The sequence below is a fragment of the Lepidochelys olivacea genome, assembly GCF_965140295.1.
Source record: "Lepidochelys olivacea isolate rLepOli2 genome assembly, chromosome: 8".
Taxonomy (NCBI): Eukaryota; Metazoa; Chordata; order Testudines; family Cheloniidae; genus Lepidochelys; species Lepidochelys olivacea.
In genome coordinates, this window is record NC_140418.1 from 89,775,905 (window position 1) to 89,793,113 (window position 17,209).

Genomic DNA, 17,209 nt, shown 5'->3' on the forward strand with positions numbered 1-17,209 from the left:
AGTGTTTTCCATGAACTGTACATATTTGTATTTTTATATGTGCATATAATCTCTCTGAAGGTATATATGTACACACACACACCATGTATAGAGGTACACTGTAAGTTTCCAAATGTGAGTGCCTAAAGTTAGGTGCATAAATATGGAATTAGGTAGCTAAGTACCTGACCTAATAATCAGAAGGTGACAACTCTCTTTGAAGACCACTCCCTCTGGAAAAATCAGGTTAATTTGAGGCACTCAGTTTAGAACACTTTGACCAGCGTGCGTCCACATGGAAAGCACACTAATGGGCCTACTCCACTGCCTCCTCTTTGGCCTGGGCGGCCTGGATTGCCTTAATTCATCTCTGGTGGGCCCGCTTCTCTGCCTCTTTGATGGCTTTCCTCTCTAGCATTCTGAGCTCTGCCATCTGCATCTGCTGCTCATACGCCTCCTTGTCTCTGCAGAGCTGTTATTTGGTCAGCTCTACCAGAGCGGCCATCTCCTGTAGGGAAGTAAAGTCTGGCTGGTTTCCCAACCCTGCATCCTCTCTCGCCTTCTGCTCAGAATACTTCATGAGTCAGGTTTTCAGATCCTTTGCTGATTTCCCCTTCTGGGGTAAACCATATTTCTAACATAAGCTCCCAAGATGCTTTTTATCCATTGTGTCCAAGGATTCTAACTGGCTCATTTCCCCCTTTCTTTGTTCTATTTCTCTTAACCCAAAATAAACAGAAGAAAATAATAAACTTGTACTTTGCTCCCTTGTTTCTGAGTCCATTACAATCTGTTATTGCAAGTGGTTGGAGCGTGAACTTCTGTTCACTGATATTGGGGTGCAATTTCGGCAATGACTACACCCCTATAATGTTCTTGGAATCACCAGCCCATTAAGGTGTTGTCACCCCCCGCTTTGTAACGTAATGATATGCTGCTATGGCTGAGCATTTTGACACCAGTAGCCAGCTGACAAAGATTAGGTCCCACCCTGGCTTCCACCAGCCTACTTAATTCTCGTAGAGTGACCTCAACAATCCCTTCTGGTCCCGAGTCCTCGCAGCTCTATCTCCCCGAGTTCTTAACTACCAGACACACAGACTTTTCCCCTCTGGTTCGTCATACCCAAAGGTGTGAAACTTGCCCCCAATTATCAGTTCACTTTGGCACATACACTCCACACTGTTGAACAGAGATGTGCTTGAGGTAAAAGTAAACAAAAACTTTATTTAATAGAAATATCATAGATTTAAAGATAAAACAGTGAGGAAAAACAAACACATACAAGTTGCACAGAAAACAAAGAGGAAATCTCTGGCTTTACCCTTTTACTTTAGCTCAATTCCCTTTTCTAAACACAAGTTACCTATTGCCCCAGAACAGTTTCCCAGTGTGCCCTCTGTCCTAGAGGGGATCCAGTGCTTCACAGACAGCACCCCGCTTAGAGTCTAGCCCTCCATTTCTGGATAGCCTGTACGCCAAATACCTTCCCTTTTAACAGCATTTGCAGGTTTGTTATTTTTCCCCCTTGTTCTCAGACTATGGAAATTCCTGGTTATACAGAACAGGATTTTCCCAGATGTGGATTTTCTTTTCAGTTTCAAGTTGTTTCAATATTTTCCATTAACTTTAATGGTCTGCCATGGTTGCTTCCTGGCTGGACAATGCTAGGTGCTTGGAGCCGGTTTCCTGTAAATACCTGGCCTAGCCCTGCCAGATTGCCTCACCACACTACTGGGAGGTGACGCTGTAGTTAATATAGTTACAATTACAATTTGCGACACATATATACATGCATGCATTCAGAACCAGAACCTGTATATAAATCTCCTAATGACTATCAAGTTCACGACATTACAAGCTTTCATAAAAGACCTTACTTGACATGTTTTGTATACACAATAACATTGTCTACAACCATCTGATTCAAGTGCTTATTTTCTGGGTTTCAGACCCCCTTTCTTCCCTCCCCCCCAACCGGTCTCCCCTCTTGGGAAGAACAGGGGAAACACAATGCAAGAAAATTGTCAGCATCCCCAGACTGACCATACAGGACAATTTACAATACAGTGTTGCTAATTCTCATGATTTTGTCATAAGTCTCATGATAATTATTGTTTTCCTTAAACCCCAGCTCCTGGAGTCAAGTGGACATTTGATGATTTCAGACTTCATTCTTAAAGAATAAGTAAAGTTTCTGACCCCTCTGGCTCCAGAGAAAGCTTCAAAATGTAACCTCAGTGCATCCTAAAGGCTCAAAAAGCAGAGGCAAATAAAAAGAACACCAAATCTATTATTTTTACATAATCGCAAGATTTTAAAGCCAATCTCGTGATTTTTGGTGAGGCTGACTCATGATTTTTGAACATTCGGAGTTGGCAATACTGTCAATATAAATGAGCAATCAAGATGAAGGGATAATGAGTTGCCAAAAAAATTCTCTCTCTCACAGTAGGCTTTAACAATAGAATACAAGAGGCATTAAGGTATATTCTTTCAGTGGAACCCCCTTTGACCCAACTCATCTCATTGGCCTCAGAGGAGCCATTACCATGCAACGTGTCAGGAATCTGTGCTTTCATAACTCAAGTTATTCGCCTAATTGGTGTGTGTAATAAACTTTTGAAATTTTGAATTCTACATGCAAGTTTGTGCCAGTTCTGAAACTGATTTACTTATACCATCTGCTAAAAAAGTGAGTTTAAATTGCATTACTTAAACTTAGTAAAGGCTCCTCACTGAAGGATGGGAGGCTACTCTGAATACTATTTTGGGTTGGCATAATGACAATGGAACCTTTAGGTGTAGCCAAATTTTGGTGCACTATTTATAGCATTTACTATCCACCTTTGTTGCCTACATGTGCTGTAGGATTTTGTAGTAGAAAGAGTATATACACTTTATCCATGTGTAATACAGATCAAATAATATATGCACACATTTATTTCCACAAAACAAAATAGGCCAGAAATATCTATTCCAGTCCTAACAATGGCTATTTAAATTATTGTAAAGGACATACCTTCTGCATTTAAATTATAAGGTGTGCTCCAATCACTCCAGAATCCTGGACCATGAAGACTCTTGCACCGTACTTGAACTAAATATGAAGAACCAACCAGTACATTGCCTATGATGAGGGAGGTTTGTGTGACAATCTCAACCACCTGTTAAATTATATCAGAAGCCATTAACATTATCATTTTGCACCACTTCAGAAAAATGAGAGAAATCAAAGGAAAGAAGCTGTTTATTTTGAGGGTTAGTAGGACTGCTCAAAAGCATTCAACTTTATCACATCTAAATCAAGCAGGTTAGAAGTTACATACGCCTGCAGAAAACAACTACAATATTTTGTTGTGTGCTGTTAAATAGATGCTGCTTTTCACCCCAGGGATAGCTGCATTGTGGCAGTGGGAAAAGTGATTCATTAATAGAACTATATACCACACACACACACAGAGAAATCCTAGCTCCACTGAAGCCAATGGGAGCTTTGTGATTGACTTCAGTGGGACTAGGATTTACCTGTGGATAGGGTTTAGTGGTCTGTAGGTGAAACCCATACTATGAGGGGGGTGGGTCTTTGTCCCCTTCTAGTGGCTGCACCATATACGAGGTTTATGAGTCTGCTACTGCTTCCAGCTAAGCAACTTAGTCCTTTTGCTCATTCAGCAGAGGCTAACAATTTCAGTGCTGTAGATCCTGAATTCAAAGCCTGCTGTTGACCCAAGCAGGTTTGGCGAAATGAGCACTAACAGCTGCCCCTGAGATGGATTCTTCCCTCAAGTTGTGATTAGATCATGGCCACTGTAGAATCTAGACAGACAGTTGCAGCAGACTCTCCTTAAATACAACATTAGAATGACTTCATCTTCAATAAAAATAAAATAATAATAATAGAACAAGTACACCCACCTGCCAGGCATTTTGAGTAGCATTCCCAGAAAACTTCACTTCATACTGAAGTGGATACGGTGTTATTACTGGGTTGAACCAACAGATCTTTAACTGTCCTTCATCTGTCATTTCTAGTCGCAGGTTCAATGGAGGTTCAGGCTTTACTGTAAAAATATTAAAACCAAGCTTCTACTTTATCTGTTATAGTTACTGTCAAGGTTTGCTGGCCACAATGTTTGTATTCACCACCATTCAATCAGTGACCTCTCTCTCTTTTAAGTCTTGTCCGTAAGCTTTATGTTTTAGAAGATGCTCTACTCTGATTTAAATATACTTACAGCAAATAACAGAAGCCTAAATTATTCTTAAAACTGAATAGCAAGCAGTATTTTAGCAAACATGGTTAACTATTGGGTCATGTTGTTGCAGAGATGACTGGAGCCTGCTTGGGGTGGGGGGGGGAAGGCACAATTTAAAGGTTTGGCCCCGAACAGCTTGAGTCACACACCCCCTTACCCTCATTGACCCCTCTCTGCAGCTCCCAGGTGTTCGCTCCAGTGGAGAGGCAGCAGCAAAACAGCTGGGAGCTGCAGAGAGGGGCCGCTGCTTTCGCTCTGTGGCGAGAGGCAGCTGCAAAAACAGTGGCTGTTCCTGCAGCTCCCAGCTGTTTGCCGCTGCCTCTCCCCACAACCACAGCTTCCAACTTGCCAGCTCCAGCAGCTGCCATGGAGGGAGGGGATCCCGCAGCACCATGTGACCGAGCGGAGGCAGCAAACACTGGCAAAAATCTAGGGGAGAGATGACCCCATATAACTCCCTCCACATCCCCTCTGGAAGCCGGGAGAGGGGATCTCGGGGATCAGGGCTGAAGCCATGAGCCCCAGACAACATGCCCCAGCTCTCGAATTTCTGAAGATTGTCATATGTGGCTCGGAGGGTCAGTAAGTTCTGCCACTCCTGGCCTAGTAGTTGCCTTAAACCAGAATCAGCTTCTTGCTATCCAGGGTCCCAATTCTACAAAGCACTCAGACACACACAAATGTTTTGCTGAATGGGAGCTGGCTCGTAAAGTAGCCCCATCCATTTTACTATTATTAGGATTTTGGCCTTGTAGGAGACCTGAAATGAGGTGAAGGAAAATTAGGGTTTTGCATGACTCTAACTGAGATAAAGAGGACATTTCAGAGGGAGGAAATGGACAACTACTTAGGAATAATAATCATGCTGGGTAAAAATCAAGAAGCTTGGATTCTACTTTTACCAGGTACCGAGTACATTTATTTATCGCTGTTCACTGACGACTGTGGTTGGCCTGTCTTTTCGGGCACATTTGTTAAGAAAACATTGAGGTTCTCTCACTCAGGATAAACACCTTTAATAAATGGTGTAGCATTACACCCCATATTCTTCGTGGTAATATTATTATGATATGAGTATGGCATAATTATGATGTATTTTGTGCAAGATAAGGCATGTGAGATATCATTGGAAAGGTTATAATTTACTGAATATGATTATCCTTCTTGTATGCATGTATCATTTTAGTATCTGAAGTTAGGGTCTATGTATCTATTACCCCTGGAGAACGCTCACCAGAGAGAATGCAATCAGTCTCGATGGCTGGCTGGGAATGGCCATTAGGGAAAACAATAGGTCTTTGAAGATGCTAATTTCTCACCGGGAAGCCTTCCAAAGGAGCTACTAACAGCCTCCAAGTTATGGCCGTTATGGCCCTACAGAGACATATGACCAAGTCACCTGGTACTGGACTCCATTTTGGAATACCAGTGTTTTTCCATTGACCGGGCAGGGGAACAAACGGGGAAACAAAGGGGTCCAGCCATATACAAAAGCTGTTTAAGGCAGGAGAGTGACATAATTGTGGTTCGTTCTTCACTGACTGTCCGCCCAAGAAAGAAGACTGCTGGAAACACCTGAGAAACAAAAGAATGAACTGGGGGAGATGGGCTGAACCCAGGCTAGAGGGTTATCTAGCCTGTGAAAGGAATATCTAGAGGTTTAAGCTGCAAGCAAGAGCAGCTTGCTTTCAAGAATCTCTGCAATTTGCCTAAAACAACATTTAGGGTGAGAATTTGCTACTTATATCCAATTTCTTTAGTATATTGAGCTTAGATTGCACGTTTGTTTTATTTGCTAGGTAATCTGCTTTGCTCTGTTTGCTATCCCTTATTATAACTTAAAATCTCTCTTTTGTAGTTAATACATTTATTTTTGTTTTGTCTAAAACCAGTGTATGGAAAGCATACTTGGGGCAGAAAGCTGTGTATATTCCTCTTCACATTGAGAGGGCAAATTTCATGAGCTTACGCTGTATAGATCTCTGTGCAGCGCAAGACAGTATAATTTTGGGTTAACCCTCGGGGGGGTGGGGGTACACTTGAACACTGGGCAGTTCCTTAGCTGAGCTTTCCCATGCAGAGCTGATTTCAGTGTCTGGGTGTTTCTGCAGCTGGGTGTGTCCCTACCTGTACGTGTGCTAATCAAGTGCAGTCTGAAGCCTGGGGGAGGGCTTGGCAGGCTGCACAGCAGTACAATGTAAAGGGAACCCAGGCTGGTTGGTCAGGCACGCTCAGTGGTACCCCAGTTCCAGGTGGCACATCAGGGGGAACCCGCCACAAATGGTATTTTTCAGTTTAGAGTAAACAGCCAAGCAGGTGTCTGTGACCTGAAAATGAGGAACTTCTGAGTTTTGTAGTCAGTGCTTCAGAGGGCCATCTTAAAGGCAATACTGCATCCTGCAATTTGATCTGCATGCGCAGACCCCCTGAGCCCACATGGAGCCTCTTTGACTTTAATGGAGCTCTGGTCAAATACAGGAGTCCACCTACATACATCAGATTACAGACTTGGGTCCTTAAATACAAGGGGGTCATTTTCTGACCTGCTTATGCTACAAGTGGTCTCATTGAAATCAATAGGAGTATTCAAGGAGTAAGGAACTACTCAGCTTTGGTGAGAGTATCAGTATCTAGCCCAAATGTATCAATATTTGAGTCGGTGCAAACTAAATAGTTAGGGCCAAATCTCTCAATCTGTCTGTGGCAGCTCTAATTTAGTCCACACTTTGACTAGCTTCAGGGGAGACAGACAAGAGTAAAGGATTCAGGATGTGGTCCATTGCTTTTAAAAACTTTATTCTGCAATTTTGATCACAGAATTTTTTTATGGTAGTACAGAAGCACTCTTTTAAAAAGACTGAACATTACCATATTGTAATCTAAGTGGTTGCATGGGTAGACAATGTTTTCTCATTTTGTTGCCATGTATTCTGTTGCTATGGCTTGTGTGTGCAAAGCAAACAACTCGCCTAGCTAATATTCGTCTTTTTATTTTAAAACTCATTATTCCTTTTATCAAGATCACTAATGGGAGAACATATTATTATTAAAAATTATACATTTCAAAAATGACCTTCTGACCTTACTTATTGCTAAGAACATATTGCATGAATTATATCTGTGGTCACTTTTAATACTGGAAGATGCAGCTGTGAAACTTAAATCGATCCTGTGACAAAATTAAAATGAAATATCAGTATAATCACCTCATCTCCAAAAATATTAATTTCATTTGCAACTAAGATGAAGTTTTCATCCAAAAGGTTTTTAATTCTGCTTTCCAAAAAGTAATATTAATAAGAAAATACAAACAGTTTTTCATTATAGCTAAAAAAGTCCCAACTATTCAGCAAATGGCTGTATATTTATCAACCATTAATTATGCAGATTGGATGGCAACAAAGTAACATCAAATGTATCTGTCATCTGATTTCACTGAGCTGATGGGCTGGTGAAATAGCAGAAATAAATTTTCCACTTTTAAAAAATGCGCAAGTTGTATCTTTAATGATGGAAGTGTCAAAATGAGAGCAAGAGAGTACATGCAAATGCTGCTGATGAGAATTTGCAGGTTTATTTTTAAAGCAAATAGCAAAAAAAATATTTTTCTGTAAAAAATTAGGTAATAATTATGAACCAGACCATTGTTCTCCACATACTGATCTACCTCCCTGCATTCAAAGTGAATGCTCAGGTACCCCAAGACATTGTTCCTCCTTCTACCTAGATTTGCACTGAAGAAGGGCAAAGACTAGGAAGACTGGGGGAGGGGATACACATCAGCCTGCAAAAGTTACCCTGAAGAATTAACACAGCTGCAGCTGAAGTCCTTGCAAAAACTGACTAGTCCCAAAATGAGGACTTCCTGATACTGCTTTCTATAAAAAAGGTGTACAATAAATTGAAAACTTACCAATATTTATGGGTCTGACGGACATTAAGGGTGACTGAAGAAGTGTTACCCCATTTATGATGTTTAACCATGTAATATAAGTGTAGTTGAGTTTCAGTGAAGATATGTGACATTCATACTTGTCAGACCCATTGCAGTCGCAGGGAGTAACCATGAAATTGCCTTTTAAAGAATCTGTAGACATGTCTTCCAATGACAACTCTGATCTATATTAAAAAAAATAGATCAATATTTAAAAAGCATCACGTCCTGGACAATCTTCTGAATATTCTATTAGATTGACCTCTTTGGATTAAACAGTAGAAACAGTACTGAAAACAGCAAAGTACAAGAGACAGATCAGTCTGTGTGCTTTTTCTTCAGCTGTACCTTTGGGGGCGGAGAAGGAGCCGAATGAAAGATATTTCTGAGGCCTGATCCAACATCAGAATTGCCAGACTGGATCAGACCATCTACTCCAGTATCTTGTCTCTGACAGTTTCCAGAATCAGCTGCATCAGAGGAAGCTTTAAGAAACCCTCCATTTGGCAGATGTAGGATAATTTGTCACTCATGAAGGTCTCATCCCAATCCCTAATAGTCAGATGCTAATTAAACATGAAACATGAGTTTTTATATCCCTTCCAAAACGTATCATTAAGTGTTATAATAATACAATATCCTGAAGTTATTCAGCCCAAACCAGAATTTTTGTGTGCGCAACAAGCTGCAGAATTTGGTCCAGGTTTAGGATATGTTTCTAAATTACTTATCAGCTACACATGATTGTAACTGATAAATATTGTATATACACAGCACAAAGAATGTAGTCTAAAAATCTAACTTTAAGTGATTACTTCCAAGATGATGAAGCTTTGTTTACTTTGAAGACATACCATGTTTATTTCTTAGATAATTTGACTTTTTCTTAGCAAAGCAAATCTCATTTAATCCCAGGCATCACTAGTACTATTGCTTTGGACTGGCTCGTGGAAAGTATTTAGTAACTCCCTCTTTAGTATTCTGTTTTGTTTCTTTCTAAACTGAAGTACAGCCCAAGAGACTACTTCTGGCTGAACTCTCCAGATTTGTTTTCATGAATTTTTCACATGCTGGAATACTTTCCTTTAGAGATTAGCATACAAATGAAAATAGTCTTATTACAAAAATCTTTGAAAAAAATATATGGTTTAATAAAACCTTGCAAAATTTTAAATGGATAGCACTTGAACTGCTAACAAGAAATAAAGATGTTTATTTAACAAAAATAGTTGGATCAATTTTTCCAGTGATGGAAGAATACATTTATGCTTTCAGAATTTTTTTTAAAGGAAACATATGTAATATTTAGGGCATATTGAAATATACCAGCTGTACAACATATTACTGTTGATGTGAAGTCTTGTGCAGCATACAAATGGAGATGTATGCTGCCACACTGTAATTTAGGTTAAAACTCATTCAATTCTTACTAGTACCTGATTCAGACAGGCATTATATCACACTTCCTAAAGTGTATGTAAAAGTTGCCTTTCAAGAAATGGCATCTTGACAACCCATTTTACAAACTTGAGAGGGCATCAGTATATCTAATGTACACATCACTACACAGACCCTCAATACATACATTTACATGCATACACACACACAAGTTGCACTTAAAACACCTAATTCTCCACTCCCTTGTATGTTACTTTCATGTAACCCCAATAACTGTAATTTACACTAGTGTAACAGAGGAAATCAGCCCCAAGGTTTCTTCCATTTTCAGCAATATCAGCAGTTCCAGCAGTATTCCTATTTTAAGTTAGGAAATATCTCTGAAACTGAAAGTATCTTTTAAAATGAAAGAAACTTTAGAAGTGGACCACTGCATACATTCCAGTAGACAGAATGCATGACTGTCTAGTACTATTATTTATTGGCACGAATATTGGATTGCCACATTGGTGACGATAACAAAGGCATAGGTGGGTTATACAGTTCACCACAAATGTCTTTCTAGGAACTCGAGCATAACAGCCGTGAATACAGGGCCCTGGGAGCAAGGGTGAAGGAGTGATGTCTCTACACAAATGCGATAAGTATGGGAATAAACAGGAAGAACTGGCAGTATTAGCCATAAGCTAAATTCTGACTTATTTGACATCTCTATACAAATATCCTAGTCATGTTCCAGAAAGACAGGCTAGGAAAAAAGGATATGCTGTTGCCTTATACATCAAGTATATATATTACTCAGAAGGAGGTGAGAGGCAGACCAGTTGAAAGTCCCTGGCTGAAAATAAAGGGGGAAAAAACCCGAGGGGCGATGTCATGCTAAAGGTCTACTTTAGAACACCAAATCAGGAGAGGAAGGTGGATGAGGCACTGTTAGAACAGAAATATCCAAAACACAAGATGTGGTTGTAGTGGGGACACTTTAATTACTCAGATATCTAATGGAAATTTCCTCCACCTTCTGAAACAAAAAACTGTTCCCCAGTACATTCCAAGAACTAAGTGAACATACTGAGTTTTATGTATTACTTTTCCAAGGGGGCAGCCATTTTAGACCTGAAGCTGAACAAGAGAGAGGAACTGGTTGTGAATCTGAAAGTTAATGGCAATTTGGGTGAAAGTGACCTTGAAATGATGATTTCAGAATTCTAAGGAAAAGGAAAGAGTCAGAGCAGTAGAATAAGAACAACGAACTTCAAAAAAGCAGACTTTCACAAACAAAGACCTAGTAGGTAAGATCCCATGGGAAGAAAATCCAAGGGGAAAAGGAGTTCAGGAGATCTGGCAGTGTCTTGAGGAGACAATATTAAAGGCACAAGCAAACTATATTCTGATGTGAAGAAAAGATAGCAGAGATGGCATCAAGAAGGCAGAAGCGTTTAATGTCTATTTTGCTATAATCTCCACTAAAAAAGGAAAAACACAAGCCAGAATAAGGAAAAGAACAGATTAAAAAACATTTAGAGAAATTAGATGTATTCAAGTCAGCATAGCCTGAAGAAATTCTTCATAGGATGTTAAAGAAACTAGCTGGTGCAATCTCAGAACCAGAAGCTGGGAATGGGTGACAGAGGATGGATCACTTGATGATTACCTGTTCTGTTCATTCCCTCTGAAGCACCTGATATTAGTCACTGTTGGAAGACAGCATACTGGGCTGGATGGACCTTTGGTCTGACCCAGTATGGCCGTTCTTATGTTCAGAGTGTTCAAGGAACAGCTATGGCCTGGGGCCAACAGCAGAGTAGCAACCCAAGTGCTGTGTTGCCTACTTGCTGATGAAGAAGAGCAGCCTGGAGGGAGACTAAGCAAGGTTCAGCCCTTTACAATCTGAATGACTTGCATAATGGTGCAGGAGAGAGTAAAATGCCTTACAAAATTTGTGGATGACACTGCACTGGGAGAGATTGCCAGCACTTTGGAAGACAGGATTAGAATTCAAAACAACCTTGACAAATTGGAGAATTGATCTGAATTCAACAAGATTAAATTTGATAAAGACAAGTGCAAAGTACATCACGTAGGAAGGAAAAGTCAAAAGCACAACTACAAAATGGGGAATAACTGGCAAGGTGGTAGCACTGCAGAAGAGGATCTGGGAGTTACAGTGGATCATAAATTGAACGAGTCAACAATGTGATACAGTAGCAAAAAAGACTAATATTCTGGGACGTAATGAAAGGAGTGTCATATGTAAGACATGGGAGATAACCAGTGATGAGCTGCTAGAAGCTGAAGAACCGATTCCTTCAGTCGCTCTGGGTCTTCAGCAGCACTGAAGGGCCCGCCACCGAAGTCCCGGGGCGAGTGAATGATGTGCCGCCGAAGTGCCGCCGAAGGACCACAGGGCTACCGGGTGAGTAGAAATTCTCAGGGGAGCCTCCCCAGCCGAGAGCTCAGGCAGGACGGACAGGACGGTCCCGCGGGCTGCATGTGGCCTGAGGGCCGGAGTTTGCCAAACCCCTTTAACAACCAGTTCTAAATCAGCTTCAAAATTTAACAACTGGTTTGCACGAACCGGTGCAAACCGGCTCCAGCTCACCACTGGAGATAACTGTCCCTTTCTACTTAGCTCTAGTGAGGCCTCAACTGGAGTACCTTGCCCAGTTCTGGGTGCCACTCTTCAGGAAAGATGTGGACAACTGCAGAAAGTTCAGAGAAGAGCAACAAAAATAATAAAAGGTTTAGAAAAGCTGACCTCTGAGGAAAAATTTTAAAAAACTGGGCATGTTTAGTCTTGGGAAAAGATGACTAAGGGGGAACCTGATAACACTCTTCAAATATGTAAAGTAGATGGCGATAAATTATTTCCCCATATCCATAAGAAGTAACTGGCTCAATCCACAGCAAGGGAGACTTAGGTTAGATATTAAGGAAAACCTAACTAGGGTGACCAGAAAACAAGTGTGAAAAATCGGGACGGGGTGTGTGTGTGTGTGTGTGTAAATAGGCCTCTATATAAGAAAAAGCCCCAAATATTGGGACTGTCCCTATAAAATTGGGATATCTGGTCACCCTATTTCTAACTATACAAATAGTTAAAATCTAGAATAGGCTTCCAAGGGAGGCTGCGGAATCCCTATGATTGGATGTTTTCAAGAACAAATTAGACAAACACCTGTCTGGGATAGTCTAGGTCAGGGGTGGCCAATCTGTGGCTCCAGAGCCACGTGCGGCTCTTCAGAAGTGACTATGCGGCTCCATGTACAGGCACCGACTCCAGGGCTGGAGCTACAGGGGCCAAATTTCCAAAGTGCTGGGGGTGTTCGCTGCTCAACCCCTGGCTCTGCCACAGGCCCTGCCCCCACTCCTCCCCTAAGCCTGCCTTGCCCTCCCTCCTTCGCCTCCCTCCCAGAGCCTCCTGCATGCCACGGAACAGCTGATCGGGAGGTGCGGGGAGGCACTGATCGAGGGGGCTGCCAGTGGGTGGGAGGCACTGGGAGCGGGGGGGGGGGAGCTGATGGGGGGCTGCTGACGTATTACTGTGGCTCTTTGACAATGTACATTGGTAAATTCTGGCTCCTTCTCAGGCTCAGGTTGGCCACCCCTGGTCTAGGTTTTCTTGGTCGTGTCTCAGCACAGGGTAGCTGGACTACAGGACCTCTCAAGGTCACTTCCAGCCCTCCATTTTTAAGATTTTATGAAAGCTACAGGATGAAATAGGTCTCTCCTTCCAAGGAAGTTATGCCATAAAAGGTAAGATGGCTCTCTGACAATGACTTCATCTCCGTCTTGGCAGCCCTCCCGATACTAGTATCTTTTCTGCAGTATATTTTCAGAGTCCTATTTGACTGATCTCTATTCTTCAGACCTGCTCTGTAATGGACAGCATGAAGCACTTTCTGTTCATGACGACGTCAGACCAAGCCTATCATACTTGGGGATGGGTGAATCAAAAATCCTTTTTTTAAATGCTGAAACACTTGAGCTGTCAGAGACCATATGTGAACCACTGAGGAGCCTATAACAAAACAAGGCCATTATTTTCATTGCGTGTATGGCCTAAATATGAGAATATTGGCACTTGTTCATGAATTGAGGCCTCCCAGAGAGAAACAAATGCCATGAAAGCATACTTTTAAAGCTGGGACTGTTTTCAAACTATTCTGGCCTGCATGTGAAAGGCATCAGTGAGTCAACAGGGGAAGCTACCCTTACCAAAATATGAAATAAACAAGTCAGCTATTCCTTCGGAACATCAGGCCTTGCTAAAGAAAACTATAATTGACCTTCACTCCTGGGAGAAAAAAAATACTACCACCACATGAGGAATGTTAAATAAGTTTGCTCTATAATGGTAAAAACAATAACAAAAATACTAAAGATAGTCTTTGGAGAGGAGAATGACCGCATTAGCAGTAAGTCGATAATTTGGAGGAGATGTGTAAATCAATTTAGGGAATCTGGAGTAGAAAGCTGACAAGTTTCTTTCAAGGTAACAATTACAGTAATTTTTTGAAGTGCCAGAGAAAATGATACTGAAGAGAGCAAAGCCTACAGAGACCTCAACCTTGGGTAATGGTGCAGCTCAAGGCAGTTGTTAATACACTGCTAAATTTCCTGGGCAGGGAAGAGCTTCATCTAGAAATTGGAATAAAACTTCAGATCAGGGGTGGGCAAACTTTTTGACCCAAGGGCTACATCAGGGTGCAAAATTGTATGGACGGCCAGGTAGGAAGTCTGTGCCTCCCCAAACAGCCTGGCCCCCGCCCCTTATCTGCCTCCTCCCACTTCCTGCCCCATGACTGCCCCCCTCAGAACTCCTGACCCATCTAACCCCCCCTGCTCCTTGTCCCCTAACCGCCCCAACCCCTATCCACACCCCTACCCCCGACTCATCCAGCCCCACACACACACTTCTTGTCCCCTGACCACCCCCTCCCGGGATCCCCGTCCTTAACTGCCCCCCCAGCACCCCACCCCCTCTCCAACCTCCCCTGCTCCCTGACTCCTGACCACCCCCCTCCCCGAACCTCTGCCCCATCCGACCGCCCCCTCTCCCCCCAGGACTGCACCCAGGAACCTCCTGCCTCCCCTACCCCTGCCCCCTTACCATGCTACTCAGAGCGGCAGGACAGGGTTGTTGGAAAGCCTGGGAGGTGGGCGGATGCAAGCCGCACTACCCGCATGGCAGCATAGCTATGGGGGAGGGGGGTCAGTGGGGGAGGGGCCGGGGGCGAGCCTCCCTCGCCAGGAGCTCAGGGGCCGGGCAGGACAGTCCCATGGGCCGATGTGTCCTGTGGGCTGTAGTTTGCCCATTTCTGCTTTAGATCCTTGCAAAATCAGAAAATCCATGTTTTCCTGGACTACAGGATGGATCTGCAAAAGGATGCAAAATGCTTTTGTACTCTGCAAAACTAAGAGGGGAACAAACAGAAAACAGAAGTCTCATCTTTCGAGCCTCTCTCAAAGCTCTACAGGATAACCCACAGTCTGTCAGGTCTTCTTGGCCCCTTTGAGAGTCTCTTCTGCAGATTCCGCTGGCCTCTCCAAAAAAATCAGTTCATCAAGCACTTGAAGCCTTCTGAATCTCTCTTGGTTTTTCTGGGGTGCTCCAATATGTGTCTCCCTGCTCCCACTGTGGCTTGATGTCTTTGCAGCTCTTCTCACCTCATTTTCGACCTCTTATACAACTCATCACTTTCACTAACAAGGTGTTAGAGTTGTTTATTTTTCAAATAAATTGGTTAGTCTCTAAGGTGCCACAAGTACTCCTTTTCTTTTTGCGAATACAGACTAACATGGCTGTTACTCTGAAACCTGTTTTTAAGCTCTTATTTGAAAAATGCACAGAGTGAATTGTATAGTTCTGAACATATCTGCCTTGGTAAGCCTTTTTAGCTCAGTTGGGATTTGAACCTGGGGACTAGGCATGCCTAATCTACTCAACTATCCCCATCAGCTAAGATTTTTCTATTTAGTGATGAGCCCTGGTTGGAAAAGAATGGAAGTGGGAACTATTTTTAGATGTAATGGTACTTCAGACACAGAAAGCATAGAGAATGCTAGAAATGGAAGCCTGTTAAGACTTTGGCTTTAGGTTATCTTATAATGTTTGCCATTTAGAAGTCCACATTTGCTACCAGTTATCCCATTTATTTCCTACATTCAGAACAGTAATAACTGTGGTAACTGGTATCTGTGGGTCAGCGCTGACTTTTTAAACAGGGACCATTGTCTATAAATCCTGTTTGATCTATTATTTATTATTTATAATACAGAATCCATATGAGACCCAATCAAGAGTCGTGTCCCACTAGGATGTAATAAGAGACAGTCTCTACACCAAAGAACTTACAATCTAAACAGATACAACAACAAGGGGCGGGAAGGAAGTACTATTATCCCCATCTTACAGACAGGGAACTGAGGCACAGAGAGATTAAAGGATTTGCCCAACATCACACAGGAAGTCTGTGGTAGAGAAAGGAACTGGACTCAGAAGATCCGAGTCCAAGTCTATTAGCCACAAGACCATCCTTCTTCTATCATTGTTAGTGGAGACTCCCCTACCTCAAGGTGTTATGCAGAGCTGAAGCAGAAGCAGGTGGCCTTCCAGCATGGTTCCTTACATGAGTACTAGCTGTCTGAAAATATTACATGAAAAGGGAATGCAGAAACTTAAAAGTGCATAAGGGATGTATGCCACTCAATCCAGCAGTAGCCTATAGAGATCAGCATGCTCTTGAAGTGTAATCTAACATTCACTTTTAAATCACTGATTTATTAAATTTAGTTTAAACATATTAAAAAGAGACACTAAAGCTCTAGGTGATGAACATATTTTACCCTTCAAAAGCATGTTTGGAACAGTGGTAACTTCTTTTGTGTATGTAAGAGCGCTACAGAGTGGTTAACTCTATAAGATGCATCAAAAATTCTAGATTTTATATTAGGTATGGTATTAAAATGACAAAGAAGAATAAATTTCTTGAGGAGAGACAATATGATAAGAGGCAAAAGCACAAGCAGGCAGAAGATCAAGCATTCAACCTTAAAAAATTATGGGTTGCATATTGATTGAGGAAGCCTTTGACCTAGTTAAAATAAAATAAGCAGTTTAATAAATATGAGGAAAGGACAGAAAGGATAGGAAACACCCTGTGTTAACCATTCAAGCCCTGAACATATACCTGACTGATATTTTTAGACCACATTTTGATAGAACTGTATGGAATTAAGAACAAATGGGCATATAGTATTTTATCCACTTGTACTGACTAATGCTATCACTGTGTTTCAGATCACAAATACTACTGTAAGACAACTCACTCATAGGATCTTTATTGGTGTTTTAGGATATCATCATAAATGGGAAGCTTCAGATATATTTTACTTACAGAACATATGAAAGATTAATCTTAACTTCTCCATTCAAGTACGACTTCTTATTTGACAATTTCAGGATACAAACAAACAGTTCCAGGTCTCCTTTAGTCCAACATTGAATGTTCCAGCTTAAATCTAAATTTAAAAAGGTAAACATTTTCTGAACCACATTGAAACCAAAGACATTTAAAGAAATAAAACAAAATTTACCAGTAAGTCTTATGCACCAGCACATATGCTGCACTGAAAG

The 17,209-nt window shown here is 41.7% G+C and overlaps 1 protein-coding gene across 1 annotated transcript in view; it reads right to left on the reverse strand.

Annotated features, from left to right (window-relative positions):
- LEPR (leptin receptor) overlaps nucleotides 1-17,209 on the reverse strand; it is a gene marked incomplete at its 3' end in the record, with an annotated part of 72,577 nt that overhangs the window by 36,784 nt on the left and 18,584 nt on the right. Inside the window, exons 4-7 of the mRNA XM_084636321.1 lie at nucleotides 16,971-17,094; nucleotides 8,152-8,357; nucleotides 3,898-4,043; nucleotides 3,002-3,146 (exon numbers count right to left, since the gene is read on the reverse strand). Of these exons, the coding sequence (XP_084492447.1) occupies nucleotides 3,002-3,146; nucleotides 3,898-4,043; nucleotides 8,152-8,357; nucleotides 16,971-17,094 (621 nt within the window). The remainder of the gene's footprint in view (nucleotides 1-3,001; nucleotides 3,147-3,897; nucleotides 4,044-8,151; nucleotides 8,358-16,970; nucleotides 17,095-17,209) is intronic.